The 16,384-nt window shown below is 34.9% G+C and overlaps 2 protein-coding genes across 2 annotated transcripts in view; one reads left to right on the forward strand and one right to left on the reverse strand.

Moving 5' to 3' along the window:
* Positions 1–16,384, reverse strand: part of LOC135683899 (sodium- and chloride-dependent creatine transporter 1) — a 21,823-nt gene continuing 5,439 nt past the window's right edge. The window contains exons 2-14 of the mRNA XM_089110592.1: positions 10,812–10,974; positions 9,093–9,227; positions 8,271–8,496; positions 7,849–7,981; positions 7,104–7,238; positions 6,667–6,770; positions 5,403–5,533; positions 4,352–4,464; positions 3,743–3,874; positions 3,030–3,129; positions 2,075–2,175; positions 1,164–1,334; positions 1–600 (exon numbers count right to left, since the gene is read on the reverse strand). Coding sequence (XP_088966718.1) covers positions 520–600; positions 1,164–1,334; positions 2,075–2,175; positions 3,030–3,129; positions 3,743–3,874; positions 4,352–4,464; positions 5,403–5,533; positions 6,667–6,770; positions 7,104–7,238; positions 7,849–7,981; positions 8,271–8,496; positions 9,093–9,227; positions 10,812–10,974 — 1,725 coding nt within the window. The 3' untranslated portion in view covers positions 1–519. The remainder of the gene's footprint in view (positions 601–1,163; positions 1,335–2,074; positions 2,176–3,029; positions 3,130–3,742; positions 3,875–4,351; positions 4,465–5,402; positions 5,534–6,666; positions 6,771–7,103; positions 7,239–7,848; positions 7,982–8,270; positions 8,497–9,092; positions 9,228–10,811; positions 10,975–16,384) is intronic.
* The window catches only part of LOC135683919 (putative RNA/DNA demethylase ALKBH6), a 12,519-nt gene continuing 9,200 nt past the window's right edge, over positions 13,066–16,384 (forward strand). Inside the window, exons 1-3 of the mRNA XM_065199323.2 lie at positions 13,066–13,204; positions 15,251–15,319; positions 16,251–16,311. Coding sequence (XP_065055395.1) covers positions 13,175–13,204; positions 15,251–15,319; positions 16,251–16,311 — 160 coding nt within the window. The 5' untranslated portion in view covers positions 13,066–13,174. The remainder of the gene's footprint in view (positions 13,205–15,250; positions 15,320–16,250; positions 16,312–16,384) is intronic.

Genomic DNA, 16,384 nt, shown 5'->3' on the forward strand with positions numbered 1-16,384 from the left:
TTTTTAGACTGGGACACTTGTACCCAGTCCTCTATTAGGTATAGCACTACAAAGGTTTTAACTTAGTGATTGTCTATCACACTGCTGATGACCTCAAGGATGTTCGTTGCACAAGACACCTTACATAGTTATCTTGCTTTGGTAGTTTGATTCATAACAGCTTGATTCAATCTTCGACGACACCACGAGAAAGTCACGAACGGAACAAATAAAACCTCTGTTACTAAGTTTTTTCTTTGATCTATTAATATTCATTTAAAAAAGATGAGGCAAATTATTGAAAACGATAAAAAACAACATTAACTTCTTCGGAAGAGATATGGAATCTAATACAATCTGATTGTGATTTACAGAATCATTTCATCAACCAAACATTATTTGCGATCAACTACTGTAAATGATTTTACAAAAATATAGCTTCGGTTCTGATAGAGAAAAATGTCTGTTACAAAAATTATTGATAAAAAAGTTTTCTTCTTTCTTATTCGTGCCTTCCTTTTGTTGATCTCTCTACTATTTCTATTTCGTCTTAACTCCTTTAAGTTCGACTGCATCATCATATAGCAGCGTGTCATCTGGATAAACTGATTCTTTACATCTCTACAAATAGATATTAGATTTGAATCATTCTGAGTAAATAGGTCACATAAACATAATTTTCCTCCACAGATTCAGCAATTGGACTACATTTGAAGCAAGCAATTTACGCATGAACGTATGTATGTGTATTAAAGCAAGCTATCAGCTTGCTTTTAATCCAAAATATTTTCTAGATATTAACATGTCCTTTAATCCGTAGGTTTGACTGTTGTACTTGGGTTCGTAGCATTGACAGAGTCATGAAGGCGTATTTTTTTAAAATTTTCATGATGTTTTACTAAACATCGCATTGGCTTCTACCAACAGCATGTATCACACGTTCATATAAAAATACAATGGACTCTTATACCTTACAATTGCACTGAAAAGCTATCTAAACGGTAGAGGGGGGTAGAGGGGGTAGAGGGGGGTAGAGGGGGGTAGAGGGGGTAGAGGGGGGTAGAGGGGGGTAGAGGGGGGTAGAGGGGGTAGGGAGAGAGGGGTGCTGTTGATTATTAAAGCTTATGGATAGATGAAATTTGGCATAAACCTTTTGATAGTATTTGTAGTACTTAAAGACTTACCATAAGAGGTGTGCCATATGAGTTCATACAGCGTTTAATTGCGAAGACTGGAACACACAATATAATCGAAGCTACAATAAGCCAGCCACATGCATCAGCCCACACGGGATACACGTAGGTTGTTTCGTATGTCAGTGGCTTGTATTGAATCAGATATGCAATGAATATACCCTGCAGATAAAATACATGTTACAAGAAGATATTGTAGAGCATTATTTGCAGTGACAAGTAATATGATATTCGTGATTTAAGAGTGAAAAAACTAACAAGATGATGAAATTATAAGGAAAATATTGTCAAAGCTATTGATTTGAGTATCTACGGATTTGTTAAAAAATGAGCTTTGTCAGGTGACCTGTCCTGAAAATAAAGTCTCGATTCTACAATCAATCTAAATGAAGCAACACTACAAATTTCTATGTACTAAAGTCCAGGTTGTCAGTAACTTTGGTTCCGTCGAGGGGCCACAAAATATCTTATAGAAAAATGACACAAATATAATAGCTGGTAACACAAAATGCCACAATATAGCTGTATAATGATGACGAAACAGTATATTTTATCAATTGTTTGGAAAATTTCGATTGTTTAACCTTGAAGAACAAAATAAAAACTTCTAATAAAATAAGATTCAAAATAAAATAGTGCTGGTACAAATTGGTTGGCATATGGCAAATAAGAAGCTTGAAGTAAGATTAAGGAACAATTCGGTTATAGCTTGCTTTATGAGTCTTATCGCAGAGTCACAATAGGAATGATTTGAAAGTTAACGAGCCTAGCACGATCAACCATTTTGCTTTCCCTGACTCTCTCTGAAAATTGTTATCTTCAGGTTTTCAAGTTTTGAAAGACTTTAACATTTCTAAAGACATTTTAAGTTCTGAATTCGAATTCGACTATAATGCCCTTACAGCAGTCATGATTGGTGTCACATATTTCCAAAGATATACCCAAAGAACAGAAACTGGCCTCTGCGACATCGCCGAAATGTCTTTTCTGAACCGATCAGCACCTAAATGAATAGATCAGATGATGAAAAAGATAAAAAATGTGTCATATATAATGTTTTTATCTTGTTTTAGATCAGTCACTCTCTGATAGCATATCGCTGCTACATTTATTGTTAAATATATAAAGTGAATTTTTCTTGAGAGATTCAGAAAATCAATCTACCCTTTTTATCTTCACAAGCCTGTTTCGCGATTAGATCACTCTTTAAAAGAAGTTGTTAGAATGAATTTATATAGTCATAGCTTATATTGTTGAATACGAAATATGCTACAGGTAAAACACAAGGTAAAAAGTTTTATAGAGTTAAATAGAGTTTTGTAGACTTAAATGTACTGCAAAATTGATATGTTTTATTATTGCGGGATATGTGTATCAATACATTAATACTGATGACGTTTACAACTATACATTTTTTGCATTGAATATGAAAATTTACATGAACGAGATTACTAAAGACAATAACTACGAACTATTCTACTAACATGAAAAGGACGATACCAAAGAGAGCAATTCTACAAAACGATGTTTACTTGTAAAGACATAAACGCAGAAAGCAAATGTGAAAATAAAAGATACAGAGAGAAAAAGAAAATAACTTTTAATCTTTCATCGCCCTAAAGAAATATTTCCAAGAAGTTACTGTTGGAAATATTTGTTATATCACTGGTTTGACGGATTTGTTTTAGGCCTAAATTACATGTTTGGTAACTTGACTGTTTCATTAATTATACACCCCTTTTTGCAAAACATCAAAGCTAGCACGTGAGGATATTTGGCAATTTTATGATCAGTTTTATTCACCACACTGGCTTATGGGGTAAATCCAATTTGTAAAACAAACAGGCAACACCTCACCGTAAATCCAGGCAACAACAACCACTTCAGTAATGCCAAGAAATAGTATAGTTGCTCCAGCTGCATAAGAATCAAGCAAATTGAACACGTACATTCCACCCTAGGAGAAAGGAAATAAAAATATCGAAACACATCTCATGTCACTGTCATACCCTAGCCTATGTAACCTTCACCTTCAACATCTGTGCACAGTTTTATTACATATAAAGCTTTAAAAGAATTGAAAAAGAACTAATCTAAAGGAAAATAAAAGTCGGTCTGACTTAGTGTACGTCTAAGCTTTTCGGGATAGGACTTATAGGGATTCAACTAAATTTCTCAAGTTATCTTCATCAAAGTTATGAAAATTCGATTTGCAGTGTTGGCACGAAACACTAAATGAGGGAGGGGGGAGGGTGAGAAAAACCAACATTTTAGGCCACGCCTTTTATACCGGCAGAAATGCCCTGTTACCAACAAGTAACACGAATTTTTCTTGAAGTGAACGCCCATGACTAACCTTTGGTTGCGTAAAGGCAGTTTCAAAAATCATTGTATTTCATCCCAAAAAGTACATTGCCAAAGTGTTACCCCTCCCTCAGCATTTTCTCATCGAAATTAGACAAAATGCAAAATTCGTGTCCCCACAGTCGCCCCCATCTGTGGCACCACTATTGTCAATATGTGAACATTGCTTTTTTGATATGGCAGTTGAAGTGCCTCGATATTCTCACCTCAGTTACGCAGCTAAGACCAAGAAGAAACATGACGAGGCAAGCGACAAGGACGACAAGCTCTTTGTACTTTTTAAAACGATTCGGATATTCTTCAATAATGCTGGCACATATCAGCTCAACTTGTCCAAACTGAAAAATATTGCTAACAAGTGTATTTTTCATTGTCATTAAACCTGAGTTTTGTATTAAAAATCTCTAGCAATCATTGTCAAAAAAATGTATTTAATATGTAAGCAAATACAAATTTCACAGAAAATCTCTCTCCTATCATATGAATGTTTTATTGTCATACTTCATTGTCTCACTATCAATTTCTACTTTTTTGGCACTGAATTTTGCCTTATTTACAGACTAATTTTTGAAAAAACATAACGGACCCGCTACCCAACAATTATGTTCAGGACATATCACCTCTTGCCAAGAATAACAAACGGAACTTTAGTCTCATTTCACTGTTGTGAACAATCTAAAGATGAGTTTTCTAGAAAACACAGACACAGTCAATTCTTGCAGTATGTAAAATGTAAGACTATTTTCCACAGGATATAAAGGTGTTTTGCTGCGTCAGAAATGAGTGTGAATACTAAGTTAAAGACGTTTTGATACCTGGCTGTCTAATCCCAAAGTGATCAACATGAGAAAGAACACAACAGCCCAAACTTGAGGCTGGGGAAGTGTAGCCAATGCAGCTGGATAAACTATGAACACTAACCCAGGACCTGAGTAAAGTGCAAAAAATAACTTGCAATTCAATACTGTTAATATCACGAAGATTGAGTTGGAAAGGCTATAGGGTGAAATCTGAAACGGGCTAAATAGCGCTTATTTTTGCTCGGCGATCTAATTCCGTCTTCAAAAAATGGGAGTCACTTCTTAAAAAGGGGTTACAAAGCTACATTTGACCAGGTATGGAATTTTGATTTTCCAATTTTTTAAAAGAGTTGGTATATGAAAGGCGATAATGTTGTTGTGTGTAAAGAAGACAATTTTACATGTAATGGTGTCTAATAACTTTTTTTATGACAAAACCATTTTCACACGTGCATTTTTAAAGTAAAATTTGCGACAGTTTGAGAAAAGAACAAAGCTTTTAGATTTAAAAAATGATCTTTTCTCGTTCCAGGTATTCCCGCCGGGTATGCCCCCACTTTTTTGCAAGAGAATAGTGCTTTTTCAAATTTTTTTATGGATGTTGAATTTTTTCTTGCCCCCCCCCCACAAAAGACTTCATTGCCGTCTTCAGACTCCTGGTGCTACTATAAATTATTGCCTGCAACAGTGACATCTAAAGCTTGTAAACGTTTGTGTATAATGATGGTGCACTTTTCTTGGGGCCGAGTATTTGCACACATTGGCAGCAAAATATGTCTATAATTCTACTCTAAAGCAAAATCCACAAAAATGCAAAGCTTTATATAAAAATGCCCGACTCCCCTACCTCCACCCCCAGTTATACTCCAACTAGTGATCTAACATTTCAATCAAACATTAACGAATGGGAAATTGATTCCGTCACCCTCCCTTAGCATGCACTTATGATTTCGTTATTTTCTTCCGTTTGAAGTTGTTATGTAAAAATGTGAAGAAATGATTGCCTTTACGTTTTCTTTTGAAAATGCATTTAATGTAGACAGGGTTGAGCATTCATGTGCCTTACCATCAGTGGCTACGCTTGGATCGGTGATATCTTTGCCCTGGATCTCTGCCATGTAGCCAAGAATCAGGAATACCACAAAACCGGAGAAGATGCTCGTGAGTGCGTCAGCAATGGAAATTATCAATGCATCTCTGAAATTAAATATAATACATTTGATAGAACTCAATTTCTATACATCCGAAAAAAGAAAGTTATTATATTAACAATTTTTATTAACGTAAGTCTCAAACGTTGTGGTCCATAGATTTTCCCCCAAAAAAACAATTGACCCCTTCTCAATAAAAGCAAAGAAGAATGAATATCTCAGCTAATTTTTCATGAAAGAGTCACAGTACATCTTCTGCGTCTTCAGAGTGAGTGGAAGGTGCAAATCTTTATCTTTATTTTCATATCCTAACTATTAGAATATATGATTTATATTATTATCTTAGGCTTGCTGTAGTCACGTGTTATGTTGTATTAAAGCTTATTGGACAATGGAAACTTAGATAATTTGCTTACCATGCTGTTTTAGTTTCGAGTTGTTTTAGCCGTTGTATTAGGCCTGGTTTTCTTTTATTAACGTTCTAAATTCATGTTTGTTCGTATTCATGTCTGATCACAGCTTTGGATAATTTTAAGACTAACATGTAGCAACCTTTCTCCTTTCTCCTAGTCAGGCAAATTTCATTCCATCCAGTATAAGTGTATTGATTTTGTCTTTTGTTTTGCAAAACAGTTCGTTTGAAGCCACCTTAAACTTTCATTATCTGTATTAGTTGCCAAGTTCAACCAGCCATAAGTGATTTTAATTTTTTGCTGCCAAAAACGCTTTACTCATCTAAATTGATATTTTTTGGGCCTCTGGTAAGCAAATTTTGGTACTTTAACAATGAATGTCTTCATCGGTAACATCATTTTTCAATTCTATCTTTAGGGAAGTAATTATAATTCAAAAAGTCGTTGCTAGGGCTTTAGATTGTTTTGCCCCAAAATTTTCAAAATGTCCCCGAAGGCAAGGCTACAATCTTCCCTTCCTCTCAGCTTTCTTGAAAATGGCCCTTTTAATGGTAAGTTTTTATGAATTTATCATTATTTATAGATTTCAATTAAGACAGGTCGGTATCAAATTTTGCAGAGTGACAATCCCCTCTCCCCTCTACAAAAGAAAAAAATGGAACTTACACCCTGGCGCACAAGGGTAAAAACTGTTACTTTAAACCTTTCGTCCGATGGATCAACGATTCAAGAGAAACTAGCTTATCTAATGAAATAAATCTTTTACCTGCAAACATTGTTTCTTTTGGGATTGTAGCTGGCAAATGTTAGCATCACTCCAAAACCTATTGTAATGGAGAAAAATACTTGAGACGCTGCATCTATCCATACCTGCAAAGAACAACCTGATTACATAATGTTGACACTCAAATTTCAAATCATCATAGAATCGATCTTATTATTACCTTTCTATTTCCTATGAGAGTATAAAAGTTGTCTGTTCACTGTACCCCCTGGTTTGTTAGACGTCCCTACTTCATAAGGCTATCGAATTTTTACTCGGGTATTAACTGCAATGAAAAAACCTAAAGAATCTATTTCAGTTACAACAAGAGTCACTGTTATGCATAGGAGAGATAAGTTGGTTGATGTTTGCTTTCTGTCATAAAATAGTTAGTAAAAAGTAATAAGAAAATTCTTTGTAAATAAAAAGTGTATTCTTACTTCAGCTTCCAGAAGTTTGTGCCATTTTGGTGTTATATAGTACCTAACACCATCTAAAGAACCGGGCAGAGTCAAACCCTTGACAAAGAACACCAGAAGCATCAAATAGGGGAGCGTAGCCGTCACATACACGACCTGTTGAAAATATGAAATACAAAGTGATGTTTGGGGCAGAGTTACAAAGGTGAGGTGGGTTGAGAAGGGGCAAGGAAGGAGAAAAAGGGGCAAAACAAAGAAAAGAGAGCAAGGAGAAGGGAGTGAGAAGAAGGGAGAAATAGAGAGAAATAAGGTGATAGGAGTGAGGGAAAAGAAGCAAGGAGAAGGAGGCAAGAAAGGGAATGGAAGGAGGGGAGCGAGGGCTGTAGCAATTGCAATAGCCCCCTTGCTGTTTGTAAAAAGTATAAGCTATAAAAATTCATGCATGTAGGTCAATTAGGTAACACTCGGCGATAGCATCAGCCAAAACTGGGAATTTGTTTTCGTTGCAGAAGACATGTATATCTGAAATTTGTCTGTGAAACTATAAAGTAGATTAAACGGAAAAGAGATAATGAGGTTGGTGGAAGAATCAATCAACATCAAGACTTTTAAAACTACTGTATGGTATTTATCCAAAGTAAATCGATACGCTTGATGCTTGAAGAATAGAAGTGTTGACCAGAGCCTTAAAGCTAAACAATTAATATGACGCCTTTGTAAATCTGTATAAAATGTTTATTTCAGAACAGCAAATGAGTTTACTTAACTTCCCTGTTGTTCGGATGCCTTTCCAAATGCAAAAGTAAACCATAACCCAAGAAAGGAGAAGGCATAGGGCCAGCTTCCAGTTGATAACACCAGCAGCGTCGATTCCTTTACTCAACTGCAACACATCATGTCTGTTGAAGTGAGTTACAGGCAAGTTAAGAGCAACAACGACTGCAAAGAAGAACAGCTTCTAAAGCAAAAGTCCATTCACATCACTCCTGTGATTTGAGACGAGGAACAGTGAAAAATTTGCATAATAAGTTTAACTGATATTCAACTTCTCTTGCCCAATACATTCATATAAGAATGCCACCGATAACTCAAACACTCGCCAGTGAGTCCCTTTGAAGTTCGAGTTATCGAGAGTTTATTGTAAATTCTGGTAGTTAATGAATACCAATTCTAAAATGGTGTACTTACATAAAGAACTCTCTGCTTGGTGATGGTCTACTTTCATTGAATGTTACACTTGTATTTGCCTTCGAAAAAGGGTCAAAGCAGTACTTTGTGTTCCAATTATGGTTGCATCCAACCCAGGGTATATCAGATTTGAACGAATTAAAGAAGTAATAGCAACTCCATGCCAGAATTACATTATAATATATTGAACAAAAGAATGAAACAAGGACCATTGAGATACCAATTCCTAAAAATGAATGAGAAAATGATAAAGTTAGATAAGTCGTCTATGAAGCAATCCATAAATTCTGTTTCTACAACATAGCCTTTCAACAAAATGACTGGAAAAAGCTCGTTCTTCATCATGAAAAGTGATTTAGACTCCATATCTTTAAATGTTTGCTAACTTAGGAAGGTCTTTGCATGGCTTCTTCAAAAAAGACATAATATTCACAAAATTGTGCCCGATGAAGGCCATTGTTGTACCAGTCTAAGTCAATAAAACTTATGACGTAAACATCCAGCCCTTAAGGTGAAAACTGTGGAAATTACACAATCAGTCAGCTATGGAATCATTAAACAGATAATGGGCATAAAGAGCTCTTTTCCAATTAAGCTCATGTTAATATGCCCGTCAAAATTTCACATCGTAGCATTAAAGGAAGCCAAAGCTTTGGTATTCCTATATCAAAGCATTCATACAATGTAGCAATGACAGAGGGGTTACAGGAGAGTATTTTGTTCAATCACAAAAATCGATTAAAGGCGGGAACCTTTTGTTCTATTCCCCTTATTACAATCACCCCTTAATATAACTAGATACTATACAAAGACAAATCCAACCTGAAAAAAGCGGACAAATTTTCTTCCAAGCTTTAACCGGACCAGACTGGGTAAACTGGCCAACACTCAGCTCCAAAAAGAAAAGTGGAACCCCGGCAAGAAGGAGACATATCACAAAAGGAACTAGAAATGCACCTAAGATAAAAAACGATCAATGTTAAAGAGGATATACTTTGTTGTGATAGTAATTGAATCCTTGGGTCCTGATGCAAATAGACTAATGCTCATATAAAACACCATGAAAGTCTCCCTTAACAGTTTCTCTCTATAGAAAACCTTCTAACTTCTTGAAATGGTGCTGAATTTTTTTGGAATTGTTGATTTTAGAAAAATCTTTGAAAAGACGGAAAGCTATTGAAAATTCAAGGTTAAAATAACTTGCAGGACCTTATATCTAAGGGAATTGAGTTTAGAAGAGGCATTATCATGAAAATGGAAAATTTTACTTCAGATTGTTTGTGCAGAGAACTTTATGGGATGATATTCAAGTATAAAAATTATATGTAATAAAATTCAACAAATTTTACTGATCAACACGTTTGTTTTCCAGGAAAGGCAATTGAGTAGAAAGGAAAGGCTAAGCCCCCTGAGCACCCCCCCAAGCCCCCCTGAGCCCCCTCCACGGCACCACTGGAGCAGAGGTATAGCCTGAGCTCCAGATCCCTTGATACAAGTAATGAAGCCAAGGCCCGAGCCTATATAACCTTTTTATCCTTTTTTGCAAAATAATAAAGAAATATGAAGTCTTCTTTTTATAGGCTGCATAAACACAGACACCTATTCTTATATAGACGGGGCTTTGATACGGGCTTTTCCAGTGCCTCTAAAAATTTCATCAGTGTATGATTTGATTCAGTGGATGCGCTTTACTGGTATAATGTTGTCCTTTAGAAGCATGCTATCTGTTCATTTTTGATACATGCTTTTTTTAAAGAAACTAAACCCTAATATGACCGGTAGAAATAAGAAAGCATTGTCCTGATCACCATCAAGCTTAATGTTATGTTATGTTATGTTATGTTATGTTATGTTATGTTATGTTATGTTATGTTATGTTATGTTATGTTATGTTATGTTATGTTATGTTATGTTATGTTATGTTATGTTATGTTATGTTATGTTATGTTATGTTATGTTATGTTATGTTATGTTATGTTATGTTATGTTATGTTATGTTATGTTATGTTATGTTATGTTATGTTATATTATGTTATGTTATGTTGTGTTATGTTATGTTATGTTGTGTTATGTTATGTTATGTATGTTTGTTATGTTATATTTGTTATGTTATATTAATATGAAGAAAGACTCCATGCCACTGATAAAGTGTTAGATTTATGTTTAAGTATTATGTTTAAGGTAGCTCTTTATATTTGGCATTTAAGAAACCTTCATGAAACCTTTAGTATTAAAACCAACAAAACAGATTAGAAGATGAGTACTAATCCCAAACTTAGCTTTTTATAAAAATACGTAAAGTTGTGAAAAGGGAACCAACTGGTGCACTATGAATACCGAACCAGGTATTTATCGTCTTTTTTTGGTAGCAACACAAACTTATGTGTAGATAGAATGGAATCTGCTTGCGAACTTTTGGGCTATATCAAGAACCAATAGGGTGTAGGTTAATGTTACGAAAGAATTAGGCGCTTGGTTGCTGTTCCGTCTGGAACGTTTGTAGACATAATCAGAAAGAGAAAGGAAGTATTGCAAACTAACCTCCTCCATTCTTAAAACATTTAAATGGAAAGCGCCAAAAGTTGCCATATCCAACAGCGAAGCCAATGCACGAGAAAATAAACTCAATCTTCCGGTCCCACCGTTCTCTTTCTTCTAAATTTGTTTCATGTTGAGTATTTTCTTCTTTCTTTATGAGCTCCATCTTGAATGAAAATTATTGAAGGATAAGACATGTTCCCTTGCACTTATCAACTATGGCGGCAACCGGTGACCCTAAACCAATTCGCCCCTTTGCAGAAAAGTGGTTCACTGATGTAAAACCAGAATCCATGACCTTGTTACAAAGTGATACGTTAACTGATATTGTTGAAAAAGCTTTTTGGTTTAGCCCAAATGTATCAACGGAACTTGTGTGATGACGCAACAAAAATGCATCTTTGAATTTCGAGTCACATAGAGCCTAAATGTTTAATCACAGCCAAACTTAACATGGTATGGATAAATAATGAATAAATAATTCTTTTCTACTACAAAACAGCAATATAAGAGGAAAAATAATTGAAATATGATAAAACAGAGGTTTTCATTAAAAGTATTTGCTTAGATTCATTCATGTACGAAACAACCCTGGCTAGAGCGTTAACCTTTTTTTCTAGTGTCTTTATAAAAGTTTTTGATATGTTCTTCTGATCTACATTGTTGATTCAATGTTACTCCCAATAGTTTAACAGTAGAACCATTTATTTGAATTTTTGATTTATCTGAATTGGATCGGTTGGCTTTAAAAGTTATAAGCTTGCTTTTAGCACCCTTGAGCATCAACAAATTTTCACAAAACCATCTATTAAGAATAGCTGCTACCGATTTTAAGTCGTCAGTTAGTTTATTCACATCAGTGCTTGGCAGCCAGATTGTATTGTCATCTGCATAGTTGCATAAGTTGCTTTTGTTCAAATGCAGAAAAGTTTTGTTTATGTAAACGGGCCTAAGATTGATCATCGAAGAGCTCCTTGCTTTGTTTCCATTCAATCACTAAAATCTGAGTTTATTTTTACTCGTTGTACTCTTTTTTCTAGATATAACTATACATAATTAACATTGCTTTTCACAAAGCCATAAGATTTGATTTGGCCGGTTGAAGTTAATGAGGTAGACTATCAAATGCTTTTGACAAGTCCATATGAACATTTAAATCATTCTATTTAAGTCAATAAAGCCTAATCATATACAACTTTTCTAATCAAAATTATTTAGGCTATGTAAGTTTAGGAAAACATTTTCGGGTCAATTTCTACCCCAATAATATTTTATGATATCTATGTCCAAGCCAGAACCAAAAAAAGTGGACACGAAAAAGACGTATAATTATTCCGTACGTAGACTCAAGATATCTAAAGCGTTTTGCACGTAGAAACAATAAATTTTGTTAATCTTTTAGACCCTAAGCAAAAAAAGTCTCAAAAGCAAACCTCCTTGCCCAGCAATTATGTTGACAGAAGCCAGAGAGTGTAGGGAATATTTTGCAGACCCAGGGAAAATGGCAAAAGATTCTAGAATACATGTCGTTAATATTGATATCCCAAGCCTAAAAATCTTGATTAGAAGGATCTTACTTCCAAAGCCAAACATTTACCTAGCTGCTAAATTAGCATTAAGACAAAATTCGCATAAAAAAGTTCAAGGAGGTCTGGACAGGTTGCATTTGAAGCCACAAACAGCAAGATGAGATCTTGTTAAAATTGCTGCGCGACTTGAAAAACATGCTTCTATGTTGGCCTGTTCTTTTCTGGAAGTAAAAAGCAGTGGGTTAGCAAGCAAAGCAACACCCATTCTGCTCAGTTTAACTCTATCTATTACACGCTGCTAAAAAGAGGGTGTTTCTATAAAAATGGAAGGGTTTCTTTCAATACAGTATGGGAATTTAATGGCATAGAACAAGAAACTTGGAAAACTTGTCAAATGTTAAATGAAAAACGGTACTTTGCTACAATCACTGCCAAAATTATTTGGAACACCCAACACGTTGCGGTGTGCCTTTTTATCTTTCATTTGTTTTCCCGAATACTACCGTCCTCATTCCCCTCCCCCCCCCCCCAAAAAAAATATTGAAAGTGTAGAAAAAGTATCAAAGAAAAAGCGTGTTCCATAACCGCTTTATTTTTTCTATAGTAAATTGACACTGTTCTTAGGGAGAGAGAGGATTGCTTAATTTGCCTTTCGAAACTTGACGTTTGTGTTCCAAGACTTCGGGCAGTGATCTCCAAAGAACCCATCAACAGCAACAACAATAGCAAAAAAACAACAACAACAACCGTATTTAATAACAAAATGGCTCGTGCACCTTAAGCACTGGTCAGTGACAATAAGCAGTTATCAGCGAGCTTGAGCAAAACGATTATATCATGGAAATTGATAAATTTCTGGTCACTCAGGTAAGAGTATCTTGCTTTGTTTTCTCATTAGTATAAATAAGCTCCTTTTTAGAGCCCTAGGTTGTGTCAGTTCAGTCGAGTTCTGTTTTATTTTAAAATTCCACGGCAAACAAAATTCGTTAAATAAAAATTTTAAAGGAAAATGACACCAAGTTACAATGAAAAAATAGTTTGATATAAATTATTTCAGTGATACCATGAATTAGAATTTAAAAGAAAGCAAATCAAAAATTACAAATTAAACAACATGGTTGCATTTGATTTTGTATGGGAAGGAAGTTTTTAAGGAGTATCTCTCTCAATAGATAGACTAATCGAGGGGAGAGCATCCCCTATCCAAAAAAGCCCATGTTCAATTTGCAACATTTTAACATGATTTGATCAATCAATGTAAATGTGACTTGTATTTTTAAGACAATCAGGACTAATATCTATTGGGGAAAAGATGTAATTTCATATTTCACGATGAAAAATAATTGATGAAAGAGAATGTTTTATAGTGAACAAAAAGTCATTACAGGATTTGGCACCTGTATATCTGATGGATCTTAAGCCCTATTGAAAAGTGTTGCATCATTGTGACTTCTATGACAACCGTGACCAAGATTCAAAGCAAAATTTATATATTGGATACAATTGCAAAATCATTCATTTATATGTAAAAACAAATGATTAATTGGTACTTTCATTCCAAAAGGCATTCTTTTGAGGAGAGCCTAGTTGCTTGCAAAGCATGACAGCTTCCTGAAAGGTCTTTTCGGCCCAAGAACACTAGAATATAGTTAAAAATGCAAAAATGATAGGCAATCTTGTGTGTGTACTACTTAAAGTACCAAGTAAAAGAACAGTAAGCATTGCTGAAAGCCAATGGTTTGAGATTGATTTTGACTTGGCAACATCAGTGTTTCATGGTCTGCCAATTTTTCAGACACTCCGCTTTGACGATTGGTAAAGAAAATAAACACAAACTGTCCTGCACAAAATGTTTGTTTACGGTTATGTGACCTGACTCCTTTAAACAAACCAATTTTATGTTTTCATTTAACTGGTTGCTGCATAAGGTGCATTTAAATTGTTGTCAGTCATGTAATTTTATTGAAGTATAATTCCAAGATAATTGTTATCTTTTAAAAGGACTTTTTGAGGTGCTGAGTTTGTTTCTGAGCTTTTTTTCCAACATTTTGTCACAATTTTGAGAAACATTATAAACATGAAAACCTTGACCATTGATCATTGATCAATTCATGAAAGGCAAGAACCAAGAAAAAGACTGGATTGACTGCAGTTTTAATGCAAGACAATTTGTACCCCATGTGAGGTCAAATTTGGCCATTTGTTTTGAGCTTCCACCATCCAAAGAGGGAACAATCATTGCCATAGAACTATTAAAAGATATTTTCAGAGACCATTCAATACTGCATAAACTACACAAGCGTTTGTGAACAAAGTCATTGGATGTGAAAAAATCGGGACCTTCAAACCCCTTGCTTCACTGTTGACTATAATGATATAAAAAAATGTTACTGCTAAGAATGAAATGGAAAACTGTTTAGATAGCTGCCATCCTTTTAACAGGAACCAATTAGTTAATTCAGAAAAGAGGATTTATAAGACCATTGATCAATGTTCATTTGATGGAATGTTTTTTGCCTTTGCCAAGCTGATCCATTTCCAAACTACAACACTCATAAGCAAGAATGTGCTGTCAAATTTGAGTTTGGCAATCCAACTATCTGCATGTTTCTAGCTTGAGCTGGATGAAACCTTAAGAAACTTGTTTCTCCCATATTCCTTGCCAATAGATGATTGATACTCAGGAATGAAAAAGATCACAAAATTTACAGGCAATGCTTAGTTACTCTAAATTTGTAAGTGCTTCTTTCAAATTTTTTTATGATGGCCTTTTTCACTTTCAATCCCACCTTTCAACCACAAGTTAAATATATCATAGAATTCTTTAACTTTTTGATAAAATGATTCAGTACAGCCACTTTTGTACTTAGAGTTATCATATAGTAATTTCAAGTTCATCTTGATTTCTCATAGGTTTCACCAAAAGTTTTCTATATCCCTGATTTTGTCTCTGAAGCTGAGGAAAAGCTGTTGCTAGAAAAGGTAAATGGACTGGCATTTGTTCATCTAAATCTATATATTCAAAATTACTGCTCTGAGCTATAAGGCCAATGCTAATGATAATTGACAGTTCACTTCTATTCAAGTTTCCTCTGAAACAATGTGATGATAATTGGTCAAAGGGGAGCTTTCATAAAATCCACACCATGACAGGCCCCCATTTTGCGCCGTACAAAAACTATTTTGGGCCACACCCCATTTTTGTTCCTGCAAACACCCTTGCATTGAAGTTAAAGGCTAGAATATGCTATACACTGCTTTGTAGCATAGTTTAAATGTTCATATTTTCTAAATTTTTCTCATCAAGCTTTGACCAAGGGTTCTATTTAATACAAAATAGTAATGAATTCGATGTTAAAAATTAATGCAAAAATATTAGCCATGTGGCAATCAAAAGTGTGTCAACTTCTGAGCCCCTCTTTCCCCGATGTATTCTTTTCAAGCTGCTACCCATTAATTTCCAAACCTACTTTTCTCTCGGAAAATCGTTGATAACATCATTTAAGTCAGTTCTTCTAGCAACATCACTTTCAAAACCTCAGCACGGCCAAATCATTCCTTGTCGTTTTGCCAGCCTCAGTTCAAGATTGTGGAAAATGTGTTTTAAACATATTAAACAACACAGAGCTAGTTTTAAATTATTGATATTTAATTTCAGGGCCTTTGGGCCCTTATGAGAGAAAGCCTTACTTTGAATGATGCATTATCATTAACAAAGAAAAAACGCCTTGATTTTGAAAACTGGCCTTTCCGACTGAACACTTCTATCTTTCTATCAGCACTTCTGGGGGTAGGTAGAGGGTACAATGGGGGCCTGGGCAATAAAAGGGGTTAGAAATAATTGACATTGCCACCCAATATTTATTAGGCAGATAATCACAGTTGGAATTGAATGACGTTTCTACTTTGCCAGGTCTATGATGCTCCAAAGCCAAAATGGACACAGCTGTCTGGTAGAAGACTACAAAATTGGGGTTTGTTCATTACGGTTTTTTCATTACGCCTGTTAATGCTCAAGTATCAACAGTATCACCAATAAAATACCGA

This window comes from Rhopilema esculentum, chromosome 10 (assembly GCF_057945365.1).
Source record: "Rhopilema esculentum isolate cy_ngs chromosome 10, ASM5794536v1, whole genome shotgun sequence".
NCBI classification, from domain to species: Eukaryota; Metazoa; Cnidaria; class Scyphozoa; order Rhizostomeae; family Rhizostomatidae; genus Rhopilema; species Rhopilema esculentum.